The sequence below is a fragment of the Martes martes genome (assembly GCF_963455335.1).
Source record: "Martes martes genome assembly, chromosome: 4".
Classification (NCBI taxonomy): Eukaryota; Metazoa; Chordata; class Mammalia; order Carnivora; family Mustelidae; genus Martes; species Martes martes.
In genome coordinates this window covers 63,478,032-63,502,449 of record NC_137891.1, presented here as the reverse complement: position 1 = coordinate 63,502,449, position 24,418 = coordinate 63,478,032, and the positions used below count along the sequence as shown (strand labels likewise).

Sequence of the window (24,418 nt, the reverse complement as noted above, 5' to 3'; positions counted from 1 at the left end):
AATCTGCAGTTCCTTGCCACATGACTTTTTCACATCATGGCAGCTTGCTTCTTTAAAACCAGCAAGGGAATTGCTTAACATATATAACGTAACATAATCATAGCATTGACATCCCATCATCTTTACTATATACTGTTGGTTTGAAGCAAGTCAAGGTCCTATCTACTACACTTAAGGCAAGGGAATTATGTAAGACATAATGTCAGGGGCAGAGATAATGGGGATCATCTTAGAACTCTGAGTAGTATAAGTACTGATGACTTACTTCTTGGAGAGGGAGAAGGAGGGGAGGAGATTATTATAACTCCCAATTCACTGACTTGGTCAATGGCATAAATGCTTATTTAGCAAAGCAAGGTGGGAACAGAGGAGTAAATTTGTCAAGAACAATAATAAGTCCACTTCCTATTGATGACTTTGAGTTTTTGTGAGGCATCATAGTAGATAATTCCAGCAGGAAGTTAGATATGAGTCTAAAATCTGGGGATGGGTCAAGGCAGGAGTCACAGTGTGGCATTCAGTATCATACCTCATAATCATTAAAGTTACAAGAGTGGGAGAATGGAAGAAGTTGTGGTCAAATTTGCCAGGAGAGTGGGAGATGAACTAGGGGAAGGCAAGGGTGAAATTTTATCTGATGCCTGAAATTTTGTCTTTTTTATTAAGAATTGAGGTGGTTTGCTGAGGACAAGAGGGTTGGGATTTAAATTGTGAAAAGTTACCAAGGAAAAGGAGAAAATATCTGGCAAAAGGAAAAAAAAAATGACGGAGGCAGTTTTGGGACCTCTCGGAATTCTAAGACACGAATGACTCTTAGAAACCATCAGCACAGTTGTGATTTTCTCCAGCAGTGCCAGAAGCAGTGGGAAGGGAGCAGAGCCAACAGTTTGAGGGACTGAGTGAGAATTGTGATTGTGGCATGGCTAGGGTGGAGGTCGGAAGAACAGTTTTGCAAAGCAGTGAGGACATTTGTGAGCCGTTTATTCAAGTGATCAAAGCACATGGTCCAGCATGAGAGGGTAGTGAGGAAGGATAGGAAAAGAATTAGACGAAAAAGCAAATCAGAGAGCTGAAGATAAAGACCTATAGAAGGCTGGTGGTGCAGGAGTAGGTGCAGTGAAAATCTGAGAGGGATTAGAAGGACAGGAGATCGTGATATTTGAGATAAAGACTTCTGAGGTGGGGTGAGTCCAGGTGATGAGATGGTCCTGTTGGTAGCCTTAGTTGTGGGGTATATTAATAATCAGGGAAGCGAAGCCTTTCAGAGTTAGGGAGGACAATGAAGTATGAAACTTAATGCATGATTAGTCTGAGGATTAAGAAGATGAAACCAGGGGCGCTTCAGTGGCTGCTTTCGGCTGAGTTCATGGTCCCAGTGTCCTAGGATCCAGGCCCTCCTGGAGCTCCCTGCTCAGCAGGAAGCCTGCTTCTCCCTCTCCCACTCCCCCTGCTTGTGTTCCCTCTCTTGCTGTGTCTCTGTCAAGTAAATAAATAAAATCTTAAAAAAAAAAAAAAGAAGAAGAAGAAGATGAAACCAGGGTTGCATTCAAGTTGTTGAAAAGTTAAGGGAGACCGTGCCAATGTTTTGAGTTCAGCTGTGGAGTAATCAGGAGTAGAGCAGTGGCCACACTGAGGAGCAGTGAGTAGTGTAGACAGGCAGCAGTTAACCACCAGAGAGGAGGGACTTCCAGCTTAACCCTGCTGGGCCAGGAAGACCCAGCCTGGGGCTGGGACCACATGGGGGAATGAACCCTCCATTCCAGGAAGTTTCAGAGGAGGGAATGCTCTTGTGGAAAGAGTGAAGTCTCTTAAAACATGAAAGGAGGGGTTCTTGAGAATAGAAGAGTGTTTGCTAGCCGTGGAATGTATATCCCAGGAGGAGAAGGGACAAAATTTTAGAAAGAAAGAGTATGACAGGAGAGAGAAGGAAAGCACAGGGTAATTCTTGGATATGAATATAAGTGATGAAGTTATAATTTGGGTGACAGTATTAATGCCAGTTTACAGCTTGACTGCAGTTTTGAATTGTTTCCTCTAGTGCATGCTCTGATTAGCTAGAAATTATCTCAATAGTCAAAGTATTTTGGTATAATATCTCTTGGAAATATCTAAAGTTGTCCTCTTATTGTCGTCAAATGTATCTAGCAACACAGGACACAACATCATCTAAAAGTCTGCCATTTAATATTACTGTGCAGAAATGTGAAGTCTTCCTTATTTTTATTTTTTAGACATCTAGTGATTTTTCTTAAATACTTACAGAATTTGTTTTTTCTTTCTGATATTGACAAGTTCTAGTGGGAATATATCTCGACAATTATCTTTTTTCTTTAGATTTTTTTCTTATATTCAGTGAATCTTTTCAATTAGCAAATCCAGGTCTTCAGCCTAAAACTATTTTCCTCTTGTGTACTTAGTTATTGTTTTCATTATATTTGCTTTCTGTTTCTTCTTCAGGAAGATCAGCTATGTGTAAATTGAGTTTGCTTTGCTGTTCTTCATTCCTCCCATTTCATTTCACATTATATTTGCCTTTCTTTGTTGACTGACTTCTGGGGAGATTTGTCAAGTGTGCTCTCTGTGTTACTGATTCAATTTTCTGCAGTATCAGTTTTCTCTCCCTGACTTTGAAAACAAATTTAAATATTGGTATTGCATTTTGGTTTACGGTCAGCATTTCCTTATCTTCTTTATTCATTTCTGTTTGCAGTTATATTTTATTGTAGGCTGGTTGATTGACCTATCTCCTCTCACATTTCTTTTTGTTCCATAGAATCCATTTTCTTTATTTTTATTAAGAAGGCAATTAGCCATATTCTAAAATGTAAAGGTTTTTCAGGGTAAATTTTTCTAAAACTAAGAATTTTCTTTGTATCTTGAGTGCTGTGTTCTTGCTTTTCATATTGAAAATTTTTTTAGAATTTTTTTTCCATTTTTTCAAATTTAAATGAGGAGTATTCTATCTAGTTTTAGGTTTGTCAATTAATAATATAGTTGGGCTCTTCTTTGTCCCCTCATGGTATAGCTCAGGACAATTTGGATCTCTTCCAAACATTTTAGAGAGAAAAAATCATAACTGCTCCTAAAATTCCATTATCAGTTGAATCCTATGGGTCTCTCCAATAATCATGAGTAACTTTGTTTCATCTTGTTTTCTACCAACTAAATACGAACAGTATCATTGCTAGAGTATTTAAGTTAATGTGGATTTTTCTCCTAGCCTATAAGTGGAAAAGTTAAAAAGCCACAAAATCCAGTATGCTATTCCTCCCTTGTTCTTTTTAGCCATTTTGTATGTATCATGAAATGCTTTGTTTTATGATCAGGATTCCTTGTTCCTTTAGCGTGTTGCATTAGAAGATATTATGGTCCTAGGATGGATATAGAAAGACAGATTCTCATAGAACAACAGGAACAGATGACTTGATACAGGGGCAAGTGTCAGGGATGCCTAAAATTCTTCCAGTCCTTTTCTTATTTGCCTATCTTTTGTCTTACTCCTATCTGTGGAAATACGTCTTGCATTTTGGCAGACCACAGACCGATATTTCTGTTCCTAGAGTTTTAGAATATTTGTACCTCTTTTGGTATTGAATGGCATGTTGGGAGTTCATAAAATTAGGTAACAGCTGGTTTAGTACAATCTTCAAATATAAATTTGAGGAATCCATATAATGTTTCATGATTTCTATTTGGTATTTACAAGTGGGTGGCTAGAGAAAGATTGAGGAGTCATTCATAAAGCTAGGATGATTTGACAACTTACAAATTTATATAAGAAGGCAGAAGGAAACTCTAAAGTTTAAGGAATGTCACATAGATGAAAGAGGAAGATGAGGAAGCAGTGAATGAGACAGAGAAGGAAGAGTCAAATGGTTGATACAGAGATGAGGAGGATGTAGGGCCCTGAATATAAGAAAAGAAAATATTCCACGAAGATAGGCCTGTCTAAAAATATGAAATGCTTGGCAAAGTTGTTGAGAGGGATGAATTCTTAGAAAGATCATTTAATTTGGGAATTGGTATGACTTTGACCACCTTTGAAGGGGAGCTATAATTGAACAAAGTTGAATTACCCTTTCTTTAATAGAGAATTGGAAAAAAATGAGTGATTCTAGGGAAGGAATGTAGGTGACTATCAGTGGTTTAATGTGTCTTAGTGAAAAATAGAAAAGGTAAAATCAGATGAGTAAAATTTACATAAATGTTTAGTTGTTTTTATTTATTTATTTATTTTTTAAAGATTTCTCTATTTACCTTTGAGAGAGAGAGTGAGAGTGTGGGAGGGGGAGACAGAGGAAGAGAATCTTCAAGCAGGCTTCCCACTGAGCGCAGAGCCCTGCACTTGCCCCATCCCACCACCCATGAGATCAAAACCTGAGCTGAAACCTAGGGCGGGTTCCCTGAGGGACTGAGCCACCCAGGAGCCTCAGTTGTTTTCATTTACATTAGAATACAGTGCTTTATTCCATAATACCCATTTAAAGAATGTTATTTTAAGTAATGGTAATCCATGCCTTAAAGAGTCATTCTAAAAGCCTTTCACAGTTTAACATGATCTTAATCATATTAATATACAAATTGAATCACATCAAATTCAAAACTAAAATCTACGGGAGAAATCAAGCAAGAAATACTTTTGAATACTTGCGTTATTTTTGATGTGAGGTGAACTATAGCTTTTGCCAGGCATATCTAATCACTTCACAGATTTAGTTTTTGATCCATCTTGAAATCATTTATCCTTGAGTTTGTATATATATTGTTTGTTTGTTTGTTTTAACAGAACATAAAGGAATAAGAAGGGATTTCAGAAGTTATGATAAGCCTTGGCAATTAAGTGCAAAGAAGCCTAAAAAGTCAAAAAGTGACCTTGCTGTGTCTAACATTTCTCCACCATCACCAGAATCCAAATCATGTAAGGAATTTTGTCATTCAAATGTTACTTAATGTATGTAAGTATGTATTACTAATGGAATAAAGAAAAGGTAAGAATTGAAGTCAAACTTTTTGTATGATATTTCTGGCTATTAATCCTAATGAATGTCATTTTCATTTCAGCATTATACACGCACTCATATGCTCAAGCATGTTTAATTGATTTAGACCTTCTTGAGTATAATAGTCTTTTAAGAATATAAGCTGCCTGGAGCAGGTTCCTTGCCTGTCATGTTCAGTTGCAGCATTGTATCACATTCAAGGCAATACTAGCCCTACATTTAATAAAGTACATTTAATAAAGCAAATTAAATCTTTTAGAGGGGAAGGAAAGGGTATTTATATTAAAAAATTTAACAAAATTTAAATTCTTAATCCTTTTCTTTTAGCCCCCTCAAATTCTACTTCCTCAGAAATAGTTTGTATATTTTCACATCCTTTGAAATAGTTTGCATCTTTTCACATCCTTTTCTTTGTACAACTAGCATATAAAGTATGTGTGAGTTGATTTGCCTTATAAAACTGGCTTTAGACTATACACATTCTTCAGCAATTTGTTTTTATTATTTTAGAATATGTTGTGGATATATCTTCATGCTAAACTTAGATATAAATTATATTTTTTAAGAAGTGAATATTGTAGTATGCTGTGAATGTGCCATAATCTATTTATTCCCCTTTGGGAGAATGGTTAGATTGATTATAGAGTTTTGCCTCCACAAACTGCTGCCTGAAATAAATGAATATCTTGCAATTTCTGATAAAATAAACAACATATCTACATTAAGTATAGGTGTTCGCATTTCTTTATGATAATTCACCAGATATACGATTACTGGGTCAGAGGGTCCATGTATTTTTATTATTTCCAATTACTTTTTTATAAGTAAATATTTCCAATTACTTTTTTAAAAGGGGGCAGAAAAAATATTTCGGTAGTCTGAGATTGCCTTTGACATAGCATTACCATATAGATATTTAATTATTTTATTTTAATCAAAACAAAAAAAAAAGGTTTGAAAAGTAAAGTAGTATTATAGGCTTCTAATATAGAGCCACTTTTAACTCTTTTAGATGTTCCTTTTGGTACACAAATGTATGTATCCAAACATACAAGTTGCTTACATGGTTCCCTTTTTTACTTTTTAAATTTGAGGCATCATCTCTTGACCTCCTTCTAAGACATTGTGATTTCATACCTCAGGCCCATTTTGCCTCACAGTACAATCATGCAAGTATTTCAAATACTGAATATATACTACACAATGATGTTGTATTAATTAGCCATAATTTCACAGTAGGGCCATAGATGTCCAACTATTAATTTGTTTCTAGAGCTTATAATTGTCTTGTTTTTCTATTTGTTTTGTTTTCTGTGTACCCCTTGCTAATGTTTCACCAAACCTTGCCTTAACATATTTAGCACTCAGTACGATCAAATACATCAAGTAATTCCAACTTTGATCTTACTTTATTTTATATTTTATTTCATTAAAAAAAAAATTAGAGACCTCTCTTCTGCAGCCCTTTGTCTTCTTGCTCTTTCATGGCTTCTTGGTTTTTAGCATTTTTCTCAGCTGTCTCTGAGACCATCCTTCACTGCCATCCTGAGGATTCTCTTTTCCTCCTTCTTGTGGAGGACCGTCTGTCTCCTGTCTCCACATCTCCTTTCCACTTTTAGGTTTATTTATTCATTTTGGTGGTGCACCTTCACTACAGGTTTTCTGAACAAGAATGATTGTAAGATAAATATTCGAATCCTTACAAATAACTTGATTGGTTCCTCAGTTGGGTATAAAATTCTAAGTTAGAACTGATTTTCATTTGGAATTTTGAAGGAATTTCGTCTGTGTCTTCTGGGGCAAGTATGGCTATTAAGAAGTCTGAGAAGAACTTGATTGCTGTTTCTGTCCCCAAAAGCTTTAAGGATCTTTTTCTTTTTTGCCACTGTTGTAAAATTTGAGGATAATATGGTTTGCATTGTTTTGGACATTTAATGGATCCTTCCAATCTGAGAAATGGGGTTTTATGTCCTTATTGCTTTGGCATTTGTCCTCCTTGATTGGTACTTGAGTGTTGAAATGTTATGAAATATCCACCTTTTTGGGCATCTCTCTCCTCAGGGTCTAGATTTCAGTGTTCTCTACTTTGCTAGATACAGTTACCACTCCTCAATCTATACTGCTTCTCCCCACCCTCCCCCCCCAAAATTGCTATTTCTTGCCTAATAATGTCTTCTCTTCTTGTTTGAATAATAATTTGACCTGAACAAAATTTAATATACTTTTATTAGGAATGTGGGGGAGATGAAGGGAGATGTGTTCTGTCTTCTCTTTTATCAGAAGATAGCAAAATGTCTTAAAAATATATACTAATTGCTGATGAAGAAATTAGAAATTTTTAAGCTACTGGAAGATGATATAAAATATACTTTGCTTGTATGTTTACCCTAAGTTACAGAAGTCACTAACTATAAACAGTGCCTGAATTTTCTTTTTTCTATAAATAGTCACACTTCCCTTTTACGAGTTCAGTTAAAACATTTCTTAAAATCCAGCTTCATAACTTCCCTCTGTTTGCTCATAAGGAAACTATTTCCAAAACAAACATTTTTATTCTGTACATTGATCTTGATACAGTCTTTCACATAATGATGAATAGTAAATTTTTATCATTATGTAGCATGCTTATGAAGTAATCATTTTTTTTAAAACATAGTGCCAAGGTCAGTAGATCATCCTAAGTGGAACTGGCGAATTAAACCACAAAGCCGTGATTTTGATGAATTGAACCACATCCTTCAAGAGAGCAAGAAGCTGGGAAAAGCCCTTGAGAATCTCTCTCGAAGTAAGTTCATTTACTTGATTATAATTGAAATTCCTAACCAATATTAAAGTAGAAATATTTATTACTATTGCCAGGAACCCATTTCCAACATCCTCATAATTACATGAGAGGTTGTAAGAGAGTGCATGAGATTGGAAATGAGGATTGATCTTGCATTTTCCACATGCTCCTGGGAAGACAGGTATAGAGAGTAGGAGGAGCTGTAGACACGGCCCTCTCTCCCACCTCACCCTGTCCCTTGCCATTTGACTCCAGTCTCTCTACCAGTTCTCTGTTACGCAGGTCAGTTGCACACATACAATGGTATCTTACTCACTCTTCTCTTTTGGACCTGATTGGTCTGTGTCATCCTAAAAAGTAAACACACCCATTGCCTCCATGAGTGTTTGATGTCTCTAAACTTTTTAAAAAAATCTTTATTTAAATGTAGTTACATATCATATATTATTAGTTTAAGTGGTAGAATTCAGTGATTCATCAGTCGCATATAACACCAAGTACTCGTTACATCAAGTTCCCTCCTTAATGCCCATCACCCAGTTAATCCATGCCCCCACCCACCTCCCCTCTGGCAAACCTCAGTTTTTTTTTTTTTTTTAAAGATTTATTCACTTATTTATTTGTTTATTGGACAGAGAGAGAAAGAGCAAGAGCACAAGCAGGGGGGAGGGACAGAGGCAGAGGGAGAAGCAGACTCCCTGTTGAGCAGGGAACCCAATTTGGGACTTGATCCCAGGACCCTGGGATCATGACTTGAGCCAAAGGCAGACACTTAACTGACTGAGCCACCCAGGCACCCCTCAGTTTGTTTATTACAGTTAAGAGTCTCTTACGGTTTTACCCCCTGTTTTTATCCTATTTTATTTTTCTTTCCCTTCCCCTATGTTTATCTGTTTTGTTTCTTAAATTCCACACATGAGTGAAGTCATATGGTATTTTTCTTTCTCTGACTGACTTATTTCACTCAGCATAATACCCTCTAGTTCCATCCATGTCATTGCAAATGGCAAGATTTCATTCTTTTTTATGATTGAGTAATATTCCTGTGTGTGTGTGTGTGTGTGTGTGTGTGTGTGTGTGTGTGTGTATACCACATCTTGTTTATCCATTCATCTGTCAGTGGGCATCTGGGCTCTTTCCATAGTTTGGCTATTGTGCACATTGCTGCTATAAATATTGGGGTGCATGTGCCCCTTGGAATCACTATTTTTGTATCCTTTGGATAAATATTTAAGAGTATAATTACTGGGTCATAGGGTAGTTCTATTTTTAACTTCTTCAGGAACCTCCATACTGTTTTCCAGAGTGGCTACACCAGTTTGCATTCCCACCAACAGTGTAGGAGGGTTCCTCTTTCTCTGCATCCTTGCCAATATGTCATTTCCTGACTTGTTAATTTTAGCCATTCAGACTGGTGTGAGGTGGTATCTCATTGTGGTTTTGATTTGTATTTCCCTGATATCATTGATGTCTTTAAACTTCAAATGGTAGCAACTGGTAGCACATTCTTCTTAAAATCCTTTCAGAACCTAGCAGCATACTTTTCTGTAAAAATAATGATTCTGTAATACAAGGCCTAGGTTATAGGTTTTGCTCTGCCACTTATTAATAATCTTGGGTAAATCATTAAACTTCTAATGAGCCTTGGTCCTCTCATCTCCAGATAAGGAAGACATAATTCTGTTTCCTTTTTCTGGTAGGTGTGAAAGTTTAAAATAATATACTTCAAGTAAAAGCTTTTAAATATTACTGTCATGAGAGTAGGCAATCGAGTACTTGATTTGATAAATGCATTCTGTATATGTAGACGTACATATATACCTGTGGTTTTAGTAATGAGTTCAGAGTATTCCTACCTTTCTCTGGTTTTTAAATATATCTCAATTTTAAGATTAGATACCTTTAGAAGTACATTAATGCCGTGGTCTCACTAAAATATTCTTTTGCTGTCATGAAATATTAAAAATTCTTAAATAGAACATAGCATACTAGCATGTTCTAGTGGATTATATTTTAAGATCTATATGTTTCTTTAGATAGCACAGTTTTCCTAGTTTTATGACATATCAAAGTTAAAAATGCCTGGGGGGATGAAAAAATTGGGTGAAGGTGAGTGGGAAATACAGGCTTCCAGTTACAGAATGAATAAATCATGGGAATTAAAGGCACAGCATAGGGAACCAAAAAAGATAATAAAATTTCCCCTTGGTATATTTTGAGAGAAATAATATATATATCATATGTGTATATAATATATGTGTATTTGTATATTATATTGTGCTATAATTATACATATTTGCACATTATATTTTATTATATTATAATTTTATATATAGAAAGAGATTGAGTTTTTTCATACATCTTAGTGCATGACTCACTAGAGCCTTTTTGAACTTTTATATGGTGAACCCATGTCACAAGTTAATTTACCCTATGGTAGGATCTTATAATTTTTCAACTAAGTTTTTAATTTTAATTCCAGTATAGTTAACATACGGTATTATATTAGTTTCAGGTGTACAATACAGTGATACAACAGTTCTATACGTTACTCAGTGCTCATCATATGTGTACTTTTTAATCTCCATCACCTATTCCACCCATCCTCCTCCCACCGCCCTCTGGTAACCATCAGCTTATTCTCTATAATTAAGAGTTTGTTTCTAGGTTTATCTCTCTTTTTTTCTCCTTGTTCATTTGTTTTGTTTCTTAAATTCTGCATGTGAGTGAAATCATATGGTATTTGTCTTTCTCTGACTGACTTATTTCACTTCACATTATATGCTCTAGTTCCATCCATGTTGTTGTAAATGGCAAGATTTCATTCTTTTTTATGGCTGAATAATATTCTATTGTATATATACACCACATCTTCTTTATCCATTCATCTACCAGTGGATACTTAGGCTACTTCTATAGTTTGGCTGTGGCAAATAATGCTGCAGTAAACAGGGATTATGTATCTTTTTGAATTAGTGTTTTCATATTCTTTGGGTAAACTCAGTTGTAGGATTACTAGATCATATGATAATTCTATTTTTAATTTTTTGAGGGCTCCATACTGTTTTCCACAGTGGCCGAGCCAGTTTGCATTCCCAACAGTGTACAAGGGTTTCTTTTTCCTGCACATCCTCACTAACACTTGTTGTTTCTTGTGTTTTTGATTTTAGCCATTCTGACAGGCATGAAATAATATCTCATTATGGTTTTGACTTGTATTTCCTTGATGATGAGTGATGGTGAGAACATTTCCACATGTCTGTTTGGCCATCTGGATGTCTTCTTTGGAGAAATATCTGTTCCTGTCTTCTGCCCATTTTTTAACTGGATTATTTATTTTTAGGGGGCTGAGTTTTATAAGTTCTTTATAGATTTTGGATACTAACCTTTTGCAAATACTTTTTCCCATTCTATGAGTTACCTTTTAGTGTTGTTGATTATTTCCTTTGCTGTGCAGAAGCTTTTTATTTTAATGTAGTCCCAATAGTTTATTTTTGCTTTTGTTTCCTTTGCCTCAATAGACCTATCTAGAAAAAAGTTGCTACGGCTCATGTCACAGAAGTTACAGCCTGTGCTCTCTTCTAGGATTTTTATGTTTTCAGGTTTCATATTTAGGTCTTAATCCATTTTGAGTTTTTTTTTTGTGTATGGGGTAAGAAAGTGGTCCACTTTTATTATTTTGCATGAAGCTATCCAGTCTTTCCAGAGCCATTTGTTGAAGAGATTTTCCTTTTCCCAGTGCATAGGATCTTATAATTTAGCCATTAGTAGACATCTTCTGGTTGGGATTCAAGAAGGCCCTGATTTTGGTTAGATTTATTTTTGGAAGAAATAATCATAAAGTGAGTATAGCTTATTACTATATTATGTTTATGAAATAAGTCTTATCCTATTAAATGTCAAAGGTTTTTATTAACATGTGTAAATCTTACCCCTTTGGGCAGAGCCTGTGGCTCTTCATAGCCTCTCAATTTATCTAAAAACATGAGTTTAAAAATGATTGAAGAATATGCCTAATTATTACACAGATCTACAAATAGCACATTAGTCAATTTTTGTTCTTTGAAATATGGTAACTGCCTTACAGAGACTTGTTATATCATTGTTAATTGGTAAGAAAATATTTGGCCTGTTCCTAAAACTTTTAATAAAGGAGTTGGGTTGCCTTTCACTTATGTATTTGCCAAGATGTGGAGCAGAAATACCACGGTTCAAGCAATGGCCTGTCCCAAGAAAACCTAGGTGTGACCTTATAGGTGGTACCTAGCAACTTATTCAGACTTAAATTCTCTGTTCCCTCTTTCTTGACAGGATTCAAATAATAACAGGAAAGACTAGATATTCTCTCCAGTTCACAAACAGGATTTTTGTTTTAGTAGCAATTGTACCATGCTTCTTTTTCCTAGCTTTTTGCAAGCCTTTCAGTGTAATGCTTTATCTTAAAGTCAGTCAGGAGCTATGTAATTCTTCATGCTATGATTCTCTTAAAAGGTAGATCTGCTAGAAAAACTTGCAGTGGCTTGTAATGCGGCTTGGTCATGATGTGTAGACAGTAGATTTTTTGTGCCTGGATCCCTCCCTTTGCAGCATTTCTGAACATTCTTTAAATACGATTTTCTCATTCTAGGAGCCTGGACTCCTGCCCTTTCCTTCAAATGTTTGTTTCCATCTGACTTTCAAGTAGTGAGAAAAACTGCTTCTAAATAGGGAAATTGGGAAGATACAAGACCCTCATATCCCTAAATAATGTATCTCTTCTAGTGGCTGTGATTGAAAGGCCTTAGGGTACTATCTTTCTCAGTGCATTCTATTAGGGCCCATCATCTTATTACTGGTGATGTTAATCTCAATCGGTTAGTTAAGGTGGTGTCTCTCAGGTTTCACCACCATTAATACTTTTCCTTTTTGTAGTTAATAAATATCTTAGGAGAGATTACTTGAAAACAAAATATCATGTTTCTTTTTCACACTTTTACCTAGTAATCTCAGCATCCATTGGTAAATCTTGCCTAAAACAGTTATTATAGGGTTTTTCTAAAAGATAGTGTTTCTCTCATTCCTTTATTCATTGTAATTCTTCTTTAATGGAAAGAAGGAAAAATGGACTTATAATCACCCCCAGAATAACAGCGTCTATTCATCTTTGTTCATGACTGGTCATATTTCTGTAATATTCAGATATGCATATGGATATGAATATGGATACATGTGGATATATGTATATGTAGATATGGGTATAAATGTGAATATAGATAAAAGCATTTATCTTTGGATATTGATATAAAAGAATAAAATACATATTCCAAAATTAATCCACACTGATTTTTCTTGGTTTTGAATATGCTAAATTTGCCAGGTTAAATTTACTTAATAGCTTTTTTAAGAAACCACGGTCTAAAAGGGACAGATTTGTTAAGAAGTGTTGATCTTTCTCTTCTACCTACATTTTCTATGCCTACTCTCTACCTGGGTGAAAGACATATTCTAAAACCTAGCAAAGTATCTCCGGGGATTTGTGCTTCAGTAGAAGTATGATATAGCATTATTAGTAATTATTGCTTTGGAATGGTCTAATGTCTGTCAAAATAAATAATTTTTCTCCCTAGAATGCCTTGTGGGAATAAGGACATGTGTATATATAATTAATAATTTTAGGAAACTTTTCCAGAGAATGAAAGAAAGAGTAGTGCACTTGTATTATGTCTTGTATTAGATAAATGTCTTGGATTAGATATGTATTATGTTATTCTGAATCCTCTGTTGAATAACATCTCATTTAACTATACTTCAGTCACACACATACACACACTCATGTACACATGTGTCTGAGTTTGTAATTAAACTGTAAATTCAGTCATTGTTAGGTACACATTTTTTAAAGTATTTTTTAAAGATATTATAATATTATATACTCTATGCTGTCTTAGTTCTATCCTTTTTTGAGACCATAATGTATATCATATAGAATAGATGCAGGTGTTGCTGTGGGAAATGTCTTGGGTCCTGCCTGCCCTTCACTTGCTTGCAGTTGTAAGTATACCATTTGGCTTCCTTCCTCAAGTTTCCTCTTCATTAAAATGAAGTAATTTATCCCTGATTACCATCAAGAATCTCTCCAGTTTTCACAAGTCTTTATTTTAATGATCTATAATTTATATTCCAGAGTTAAATTGTGTTCGTGACTTACAGTTTGTGGTTCAACCTCCTTGCATTCTTTTTTTTTTTTTTTAGATTTTGTTTATTTATTTGAGGAGAGAGAACATATGAGCAATGGGGAGGGCCAGCGGGAGAGGGAGAAGCAGGCTTCCTGCTGAGCGGGGAGCCCAACGTGGGACTCAGTCCCAGGACCCTGGGATCATGACCTGAACCAAAGGCAGTTGCTTAATGACTGAGCCACCCAGGCACCCAACCCACTTGCAAACTTTCTAGCTCTTTGTTATCCTTACTCTGTTCTTCCTGCATTGTGACTTTCAATATACAGGAATATCTCTGTTGTATTCTCCCTTCATTCTTTTTCATCTTTTTCCCTCACCTCTGCTCTCTCTCTCTTCCCCTGCCCAGACTGAACTCTGGGCCAGTTTTAATCAATATCCTCTTTCCCTATTGTTTCCATCCTTCCGTTGTGTCTCCTTGTCAAATTCCCGTCTTTGAATAAGTGCTGCCATCTTCAGCTCCACTTCACCAGTAAGACTGAGAGCTCCAGGGAGAAATGGCAGGCCCATGAACACTATCCTACAAATTCTTGGTTTTCAACACTGTTACTTATCTTGGTCAGTCCTTCCCTTTTTACCCTCTTCTTGCAACTATGAAAAACCCACACAATAATCTGCACACCTCTATTTATTCCCTGTCTCAGTGTTTTAGCAATTAGCTTTCCTCCAACTTTATAGAAAAGCTTAATTGTGGAATGCGTAGAATGTGTTCTCCTCTACTATCTGCATACGTAAGTGCATCCACATCTATCCTGCCCTTCTCCTTTCATTATCAAGAGAGAAGGTGTTTCTCTTGTTTAAGGCCAAGCTTTCCACCCATGATGTTGATCCCAGTTCCTGCCCAGTCTTCTGAGACCTTATTCCATTAGTTCCTTTGTCTTTTCTTTATGTGAAAATCTTTCTAATTCCAGTCCCCCTAATACTAGTTTTGTGGCCGTAGGAAAATTTCTTAACCTCTCTTTGTCTCAGTCACCTTTTCTGCAAAATTGCAATAATAATGGCTCCTATTTCTTAAGGTTTTTGTGAAGATAAAATGAGATGGTGTGTCTCTAAAGTGCTTCATATGGTGACTGGTATATAATAATTGCTAATTAAAGGTTAGATATTATATTTCTATTATTGTGTAACAAATTAACACAAACTTGTGGCTTTAAAAAATAAAAATTTACTATCTTATAGTTTCTATGACTCAGCAGTACAGGTATAGGTTAGCTGAATCCTCTACTCTGGGTCTAGGTAAACTGAAATTAAGGTGCTGGTTCATGCTGTGATCTCACCTGAGGCTTCATGGTCTCTTTCCATGCTCATTCGGTCATTGGCCAAATGTAGTCCTTGCTCTTGTAGGACTAAGATCCCTGTTTTCTCATTGGCTATTGGCCGGAGATTGCTCTTAAAAACTAGAGGCCATTCTCAGGTTCTTGCCTTGTGATCTTCTTGTAATGGTAGTTCAGTACTACTTCTTTGAGTGTACTGGGGAACATTCTCCCTGAAAGGCTCACCTGACTAGGTCAAGGCCATCCAGGATAATCTCTCTGATTTACTCAGTGAACCAGTGAGTAACCAAGTTAGGAGAGTGATATCCTTTCATATTTGATGGTCCCATCCTGCAGACTCAAAGGATTACACAGGTGTGTACGTTGGGGGCCATCTTAGAATTCTGCCTACCACATATATTATTAGTATTACTATTGTTTATCCCTAATAGCCTGTAACATGCTCCAGCTAAGCATGGCCCAATAGAAATGTAATGTGAGCCACATGTGTGATTTTATACTCTCAAACAGGCACATTACAAAAAAGCAAAAAGAAGCCTATGAAATTAATTTTCATAAAATATTTTATTTAACCCACTATATCCAAGTTATATATGGAATACAAGATTAACTTGTATGGAATACAAGATTAACTTGTATTCCATATATAACTTGGATATAGTGGGTTAAATAAAAGCTTGGAATACAAGCTTAACTTGTATTCCATATAATTATTATTGGTTTTTTTTGTACTTGAGCCTTCAAAACCAGGTGTGAATTTTAATGTACATCACATCTCAATTTGAGCTAGCCAAATGTTCAGTAGCCACGTGACAAGTGGCTACCATATTGGATACCACAGCTCTCATTCATGTTAAAAACAAACTCATAAAAACTCTTTTCTCGAATTTGAGTTACCTCATGACATTATCAGAATTCTTCTTTCATACGGATTTTCAAAAGAAATAATGAACACTCATTATTTCCACTTGCTCATCTTCCTTTCTTCCCTCAGTGTGGCTGTGTGATTGCACCTATCATTCTGTTGAAACCTTTCTCACTATGGTCACGAACTGAATCCTCATTGTCAAACTGAATGAACACTTTTCCAGTCTTCATCTTACAAAATTGCTCTGGTAGTTTTAACACCATTGATTATTCTGTCTTTCTTCAGATGCTCATCTTCTACTTTCTGGGACCTGGCTCTTATTTATTTGATTCTCTTGGATGCCCTTCACACCATTTCTTGTAGGCTTCATTCCAGTGCTCTTCTTTCTTCCTGGCCACTTTAAATGCTGTTCCCACCTGTCGTCTTCTGTTCTTTCAAATGCTGTCTGTTTCCATTGTCATCCTCCCTCATAGTTTTAACTATGACCTCTACACAGCTAAGTCAGATAAATATATTGCCCATCCAGACTGTTTATACTTTATATAAAATGTTTGAAGCATATGTCCACTTGGATATCCCACAGCCATCTAAAACTCAGTGTATCCAAATAGATCATTCATCTCTCTTCAAACATGACCTCTTTTCTGTGTACCGTTCTTCAAGTGATGGCACCATTGCTTACCAGTTCACCCAAATTGGAACCCTTATAGACTCCTTTCTCTTCCTTGCTGTTCATAAATAATCAGTTGCCAAATTTTGTTCATTTTCCCCTCTATCTTGGGTTTGATTCTATTCACCCCTATTAGTACTCCCAAGTTCGCACTCAGCATCACCAACCAGATCATTGGTTTATCCACTCAGCACCTTCTATTTTGTTCCATTTCATTCCTGTCCTGGGACAGAGGAGAACAGATGCAGTCCCTGCCCTTACTGAGCTCATGGCTGGCTGGATTGCAATAACCTTATGTACGGTAGTCTCATGGCCAAAATCTCTGTGGCTTAATATGATACAAGTATTTTCTTACTCAGGAAGTAGCCCGACGATATATGCGGGGGATGCAGACTGCTTCCGTCCTGCTATTCTGCCATCTTGAGTACATGACCTCCAAGGGTCCTGCTGAAGGGGGGAGGTTTCTAATGCTTAGGGGTAAAAGTGTAGTGCATTACATCTGACCACAATGCACAACTAGCTGTAAATAAGGCTGGGAAATGTAATCTAGCTTGTGTGTACAGATCCTCCATGGAAATGGCTTGAGGAATGAATAACCAGTCTTGCCCATGCTCTTGTTTCTCAGTTCCTCCAATACCTCACTGTGATCATTATGATGGATCTAAAGTGAAAACCTGACACCCACTTCTTGCAGATATTCAGTGTCTCCTTAAAACCTCAGAGAAGGTGCCAAGTGATCTGACCCTTAATCCTGTCTCAGGTGTCATCTCTCATGACTAGCCATTTATGTACAAGCAACACGGGAGTTTTTCACACTTACTGAACTTCTTCCCATTTCACATATTTCCTTACACTGTCCCTGTACCCTGAAATGTCACTGTCACTTCTCTTAGGGCTTCCATTTCCACCAAGTTACTCCTATTCTTCCCTTTAGTCTTAGCTCAGTTACCACTTCTTTCAAAATGATTTCCTTTTGCTGTCCTTCTGTGGACTGGATTTAGTGCCCCCTTTCTGTGCTTCCGTATTTTTCTCTGAACACACTTCCTTGTTGTTATCTGCTTTTCACTCATCTCCACTCTGCACCTGTCCTTCCCCAGCACGTAGCACGTAACTCAGCTGTGATGTGCTGAGTGAGTGCCACCTGTGATTCCATTTCTTCCTGATCTCTTCTCTGAGACACCTCCCTTACTCGTTCTTCACTGCAGAGTTACTTCCTATTTTTCTACGTGTGGACCTTTGATATCAGATGATGGGTTTGGTATTTGTAGATTTGATTTGTTTCCTGAGCTCTTTGGCTTTGACTGTGGCTAATCTATTGAAGGAGTTATGCTTAAAAATAAATAAGTAAGTGAGTAGGTAAATAACAAACTAAAAGCAACAGAGCAGTAGTTTTATATTATATGACATTGGTCAACAGAATCTTTTTCTTAGAAGAGTTCTGTTTCTAGGGTAGCAGGGCTTCCAGCATTTTCCAATCCTAAGGCTTTTGCTTCTTTTGGCAGTTTTCTCTGAAGTGAGGCAGCAATAGGATGAGTATCTTTAGTCCATCCAGACGTCAGTCTACAGATTGCAGTTCATGAGAAACACTGACTGGAACTTTGCCAAGGAAAAGAGCCCAGCTGTTGAAAGGACAGAAGACAGATATTTATGCTTCATGATTGATAATAGCAATCTGGACTCCGCCAAGAAAAAAATAACAAATGACTTTTTTAGTTCCTCAGTCATGAACATACCAAGAGGTCTTGTCTGACAAACAGCCTGAGGAGTTAGGGGATGACAATCTGTGAATGAGAATGGAAGCAGATAAAAAGAGAACAGTTTGTCCATTCATTGCCATCTAGATTTATCCAGTCTTCATACATTATAAGATGGTTAACACGGGCACTCAGACCTAACGTTCACCTTTTAGTAGGAGGGATAAGTGTGAAAAGCAGAATTTCGCAGCCTTATATAAGGTGCCTTAGGTGGGCCTATGGGAGTGTAGAAGAACCTCCAACAAAGGGGTTTAGGTCCAGTCTGAGGAAACTATGTCTGAATGGAGTCTAGAAGGATGGAAAGGTAAAGCTAAGGTAAAAAAAGAATGAAGATATGTCATGGGGAGAGGGAGGTACCTGGCAGAGAGAGAAGCATGTATGTAAGAGGAAAACTTTGTACCTTTGTTGCATAAAGGGCGAAGTGAGAGGAAAGGCTATGAAGAAGGAATTCCAGGTGGCAGGGGAGCCAGGAGCGGTGGCCTCTGCACTGCAGGGATCTTCTAAACAGGCCATCATCCTGTTTTTTGAATAATCACTCTGGCACAATGATTATAGTCCATGCCTCAAGGCAAAGACAAGAGGAAGAGAGCCTGAAAAAGCCATGAGATAGAAAAGAGAGCAGGCTTAAGAAAACATAGATTATTCTATGACTAAGAATCCTTGGTTCCGTATGAAGGAAAGGTGTACATAAAGAGAAAAGGATATGTTTATTTTACTTTTGTTTATAATCAAGGTGATTGGGTGCTCTCTCTACCTCAAATAAGAATTCAAAAGGGTTTTGGGGTAAAGGAGTATTGTTTCACACTCCAGTTTCAGATACCGTTGGCACATCTAAGTGCTGTGAATAGCTTTTCTCTGGTCCCAACAGTCAAGTACATACATATCAAAGTTGCCTATTGGGAAAAATTAGATTAGGAATGCAGATGTGGGCCTCTTCAGTACATAGGGAAAGACCGCACACACATACACACACACACACACACAAACAAGCACACACACACACAAGCGCACACACACACACACCATCAACATTTGAGATACAGGTAGACAAGTGATCTAGCTGAGGAGACGGGGAAGGTTGGGAGGAAAACCAAGATAGAATTTTCATAAAAATCAAAGAGGGAAAATATTTCCAAAAACTGAGGTGTCTGAAGTGGCAGATGAGTTTATAAGAAAAAGATGGAAACATGTGCAGCTCTCTCCAAGTTTCACTTCCATTGTTTACTCCTGTGGGATTCATAATAATGAAAATTTGGAAATTAAATACTTTTTATTAGAGAAATGGATAAAGAAATCGTGGTACATTCACACAATGGTACACTGTATAGCCATTAAAAATGATACAGAAAAAAGTAATATGATAATACAGTTAGGATATGCTTTAAGTAAAAAGCAGGTAACAAAAGTGTGTGTATTTCATTTTATCTTGTATATATGCTTATATTGAGCTACAGTATTTTTATGCATACCTGTACATGTGCACAAAATTACTTGAAAGAATTCACAACCAGCTGTTATCATTATTTGTGAATGTAGGCTTGTTTTCCTTTTGCCCCTTACTATATTTTCCATTTTTTTGGTGATAAACAGGTATTGGCTTGATAAAGTGAAATAAAATAAGTTATCTTTTTGTAATAGAAAAGGTTCCATTTGATTACATGATCAGAATATATATGGAGAATAGTTTCAAGTGGATAGTGGAAGCAGAGGCTGGTTGGTCAGGGATGGAAAAGTGAATGGACAGGAAGGAAGAGAGACAAGGAGTAGAGACACTTTGAAAAGTTTTGATGAGGAAAGGAAAGTTGTGAAAGAGAACATAATTAGTGGAGGAAGGTAAAGGATGTTGGAATTTTGAGTCATTTTTGGTTTGGTTTGTGTTTAGTTTTGTGCATGTGTCCAGTGTGTGTGTGTGTGTGTGTGTGAGAGAGAGAGAGAGAGAAAGAGAGACCGAGACAAGAGAAGAGATTACAGAGAATATGTGTGTGTCTGTGTAAACGTGTAATGGGTTTTAGGGGGATCAGAGGAAACCAAAGTAAGGTACTTGCAGATTCACGACAGAGAAGGAAGATAGTAGATGGAGCAAATACCAGAGAAGGTAGATGGGGATGGAGTCAAGAAACAGGTGGAGGTAAAAAAAAAAAAAAGAAACAGGCGGAGATTGGTCTTCCTAGGAGAAAGAACATATCATCCTCTGAGATTAGAGAGAACAGTGTAAATAGCCTGTTTTGGGGGGAAGATGGGTCAGACCATCTAGGGAGCTTAAATCCGATAGTCCTTTAATAGTGTGAGCAAGTCTTTCATGGTGAGGAGATGGGTAGGGGCCTGATGAAAACCCCTAGGTTTGGAAGTATCCTTGAAAGATTGAAAGAGTCAATTAATCAAGGATAAAAGCTGGCATGTGTTTCTGGAACAAGACTCAGAAAACTCTGAGCAGGGAGCCAAATCTAGCCTGTGGTCTTTGTAGCCCGTGAGCTAATAAATATATTTCTTACATTTTTAAAGGTTGTTTAAAAAAAAAGAAGAAATATATGGATATGACACAGACCATATGTGACTTTAAAATCCTGAAGTATTTACTATTTAACTCCTTACAGAAAATTTTTCCCAACTTTTTTCTTAGGTAATCATATTGAAGATAGAATCCCTCACTTTGTAGCAGGAACTCCCTTTGCTAAGAGCAGTCAGCAACCTACCTAAAGAGTGTTTTAATTGGCAAATGGCAGGTAAAGGTCTGAGGTATCAACAGTGTTCAATTTGTTGGTATGTGTAATGCTTACATAGGTACTTGCTTTAACACTGTGCATTCCTTGGTAGCATCCTGGGACACTAACTCAAAAAATAATCCCTAATTTGTAGCATTTGCCAATTTCCATGCTATAAATACTTGTAACGTGGCTTATTTCAGACTACCAATTAGTACTCAATGAGAAGTTGGGAAGAAATGTGCAGAATTGGTTCTCACAAGCTAGTTTGGACCAGTTTGGATTTTCTCCATAGGGAAACATTTTGGAGAAATAGCTCATTCCATTTCATACAGTATGAATTTTCTGACCTACTCTCATGGATTAATTACACTGACTAAGCTGTAAAGACTATTGAAAATTTTCTCCTTCCATTTCTGGTAGCTACAACTGAATTTTATCTCTAGGGCTAAGCTGATACCTGGGAAGATGCACATCCTGGTGAAGCAGATAGCTGTGGTTTCCTTGATAGGGTGCAACTCACATTTGGAAATGTGAGAACTGTGTTTTGGCATAAATTTCTGATACCACCAAAACTTGTTTGGAGATTGGAATAAATGGGAATGCCCATAGGCTGAAGGACACAAATGAAATTCATCCAGATGGGGTTGCACTACAGCAGAACCAGGAACCCACCTCTGATATGCCTGTCGGAGCCCTTGCTTCTTTATCTAGAAGAGAAGTTTAGTTTTTGAGGGAACTCATTTTCCCGGGTTTCTTATGGGCAGCCCACTTTTATAAGGTGGACACCCATTGCTACCCTAAGCCAAGCCTCTTTGGCTACTCTGATAGTACAGGATTTCCTGTAAGGTTTTGGTGTGACTATTAGGAAGACCACATGTGCCAGTGTGCATCAAGAGTCCCACAATTAGGTTGCTGGAGTGGATGGAGAGAGGGATAGGGTGGTTGGCTGATGGATGTTGGGGAGGATATGTGCTATGGTGAGTGCTGTGAATTGTGTAAGACTGATGAATCATAGACCTGTACCCATGAAACAAATCATACATTATATGTTAATTAAATATATAAAAGCTGTATTTGTTGAAAAAATAAATAATAAAAAAAGAAGGAAAAAAAAAAAGTCCCACAATTAAACTCTAGGCCTTCTTTCCTTACAACATATTATAGCAACCCACTATATTTTTTCTTGCATATTTTCCAGGGTATTTTCTCTGTTCCCCACTTCTCAGCTTCTATAAACTGAAAAAATATGACTTAAGATACGATGGCTTTTAAGAGTTAATGAAATGGCCAAAAATTGTTATTCTTCTCTCAGGGAATATTTGTGAATGCTCTGCTAGGCACTAGGAGAAAAATCCTGGCTCTTCGATATGAATTGTTCTCATCACGGCTTCATGCTTCTGTAAAGGAGCTTTTCTTTAACATTTTTTCAACTGCTTTTAATCAGTTTAAGCTTTGATTAAAAATGAAATAACAAAAAGTGAAAAATTTCCAGGCAATTTGATATAAATAATAATGAGTGGAAAGAATTATATATATAATAGAGTGGAGATTCATTTAGGTAATTTCTTGGGAAAATTCATCAAAATATGTAAATGTTAGGAAAATATAATAGTAGGTATTTGAACAAAATATGTAAGACCAAACACCTGGAACAATTAGAGGCATAATTCCTTTCCCAAATGAAGTTTCCTGTTTACCTAGTTTGAGTTTTATTCTGGGACCTGTCACTTCATCGTTCTTTAATATCTCTTCATAGCAACCTTCTCTTTATCGCCAGTTTCCACTGGCAAATATTTCTTTGTCTTGCAAAAAAGCTCCTGATGCATGCTAAAATCAAGAGTAATGGACCATGAACAGAAGCTGCAAAGAGTTAGCTCATAAGTTCCGGGTATTCTCACTATTCAAAGGCCTTTTAACTTACTTGCTGGCTCTTGACTACATTCTAGATAGGTGAAGTATTACTATTATCTTTATGAATAATGGGTTTCATAAATATGAGGGGTAAAAAACTTAAGGATCAACTGAACGCTTTCTAACAATCGAATGAGAAAACTCATTGCAGGGCCAAGGGCATTAATGCAGAAAGTTGAAAAAATCAAGAGAGTTTAAAAAATCCCAGTCACTTGAATCATGCATTATTTAATTCTAAATATCTAATTTTTATGACTTTGGATGAGAAAAGAGTTTTTTTTTAATATATCTTTGTTCTCTCTTTTTTTTAAAATAGACTAAGTCTCTTAAATATTTATTTTTAAACCATATGTTCAATTTTAATCTTGAACTCATTGGAAAGGAACACTTCTTTAGTACTATAATAAATGTAAATACAAGCATTTAAAATATGTATTTGGCTTCTATAAACCAGAATAATGTATTTTAAATCATCCATAGACTATGACATAAACCACTTGATACTCTGAAATTCCTACATTAGCTTGAAATTGGAGTCATTCTAAGTGACATTCATATTTGTGTACATTTTTTAAACCCAAACATTCATAAATGTGTGACTTATGTTAGGCTTTCAGAAATATTTGTAATTGCCCAGAACTTTGGGATCCCTCATCTGTCTGCATATGCTCCCCTACACAGGACCGTGGTTCACTGCACACCCCAGCTGCAGTGCTGCTCCTTTGTGAAGTCTTCTTGAGTTGTTTGAAGGAGCTGTCTTTATAACACAGTGAGTCCTTGAATACTTGTGAAGTTAGGTCCTCCCAAATCCCAATAGTGGTAGCTAGATTCTCTTTTAGCATAGTAACACATAAAAATTCTTAGTTACCAATAACTTCTACCAAAAAATGATTTCACAGAGTACTGTGATGAAGAATGTGTCTCAGATACATGTGTGTTTTAGTTTTATCTACAAGGGGAAGTGCGTGCAGCTTACCGAGATGAAGTTGGGCATCTTTTTCTACTTTGTGTATAATTGATTTAGTAGGTCAGTGGAGAGCGAAATAATATATAGCAACCAACAAAGTACAGGCATTCTGTACAGACATTCTGTACCTGATCAGGTGAGGGGATTTTTACTCAGACTTATTTTCTTGCTACTGTTTGCAAGTTCTTTTTTCCAACCCAATTCATTCTTTCTTAGGCTTTTTTTATAGCCTGCTGAACGTTGGCTACAATCTGTTTTTATTTTCTCTGTGC

The 24,418-nt window shown here is 36.6% G+C and overlaps 1 protein-coding gene across 1 annotated transcript in view; it reads left to right on the top strand.

Annotated features, from left to right (window-relative positions):
* The window catches only part of LOC308341016 (uncharacterized protein C8orf34), a gene marked incomplete at both ends in the record, with an annotated part of 367,987 nt that overhangs the window by 79,170 nt on the left and 264,399 nt on the right, over positions 1-24,418 (top strand). The window contains 2 exons of the mRNA XM_080800601.1: positions 4,787-4,918; positions 7,657-7,785. Of these exons, the coding sequence (XP_080656727.1) occupies positions 4,787-4,918; positions 7,657-7,785 (261 nt within the window). The remainder of the gene's footprint in view (positions 1-4,786; positions 4,919-7,656; positions 7,786-24,418) is intronic.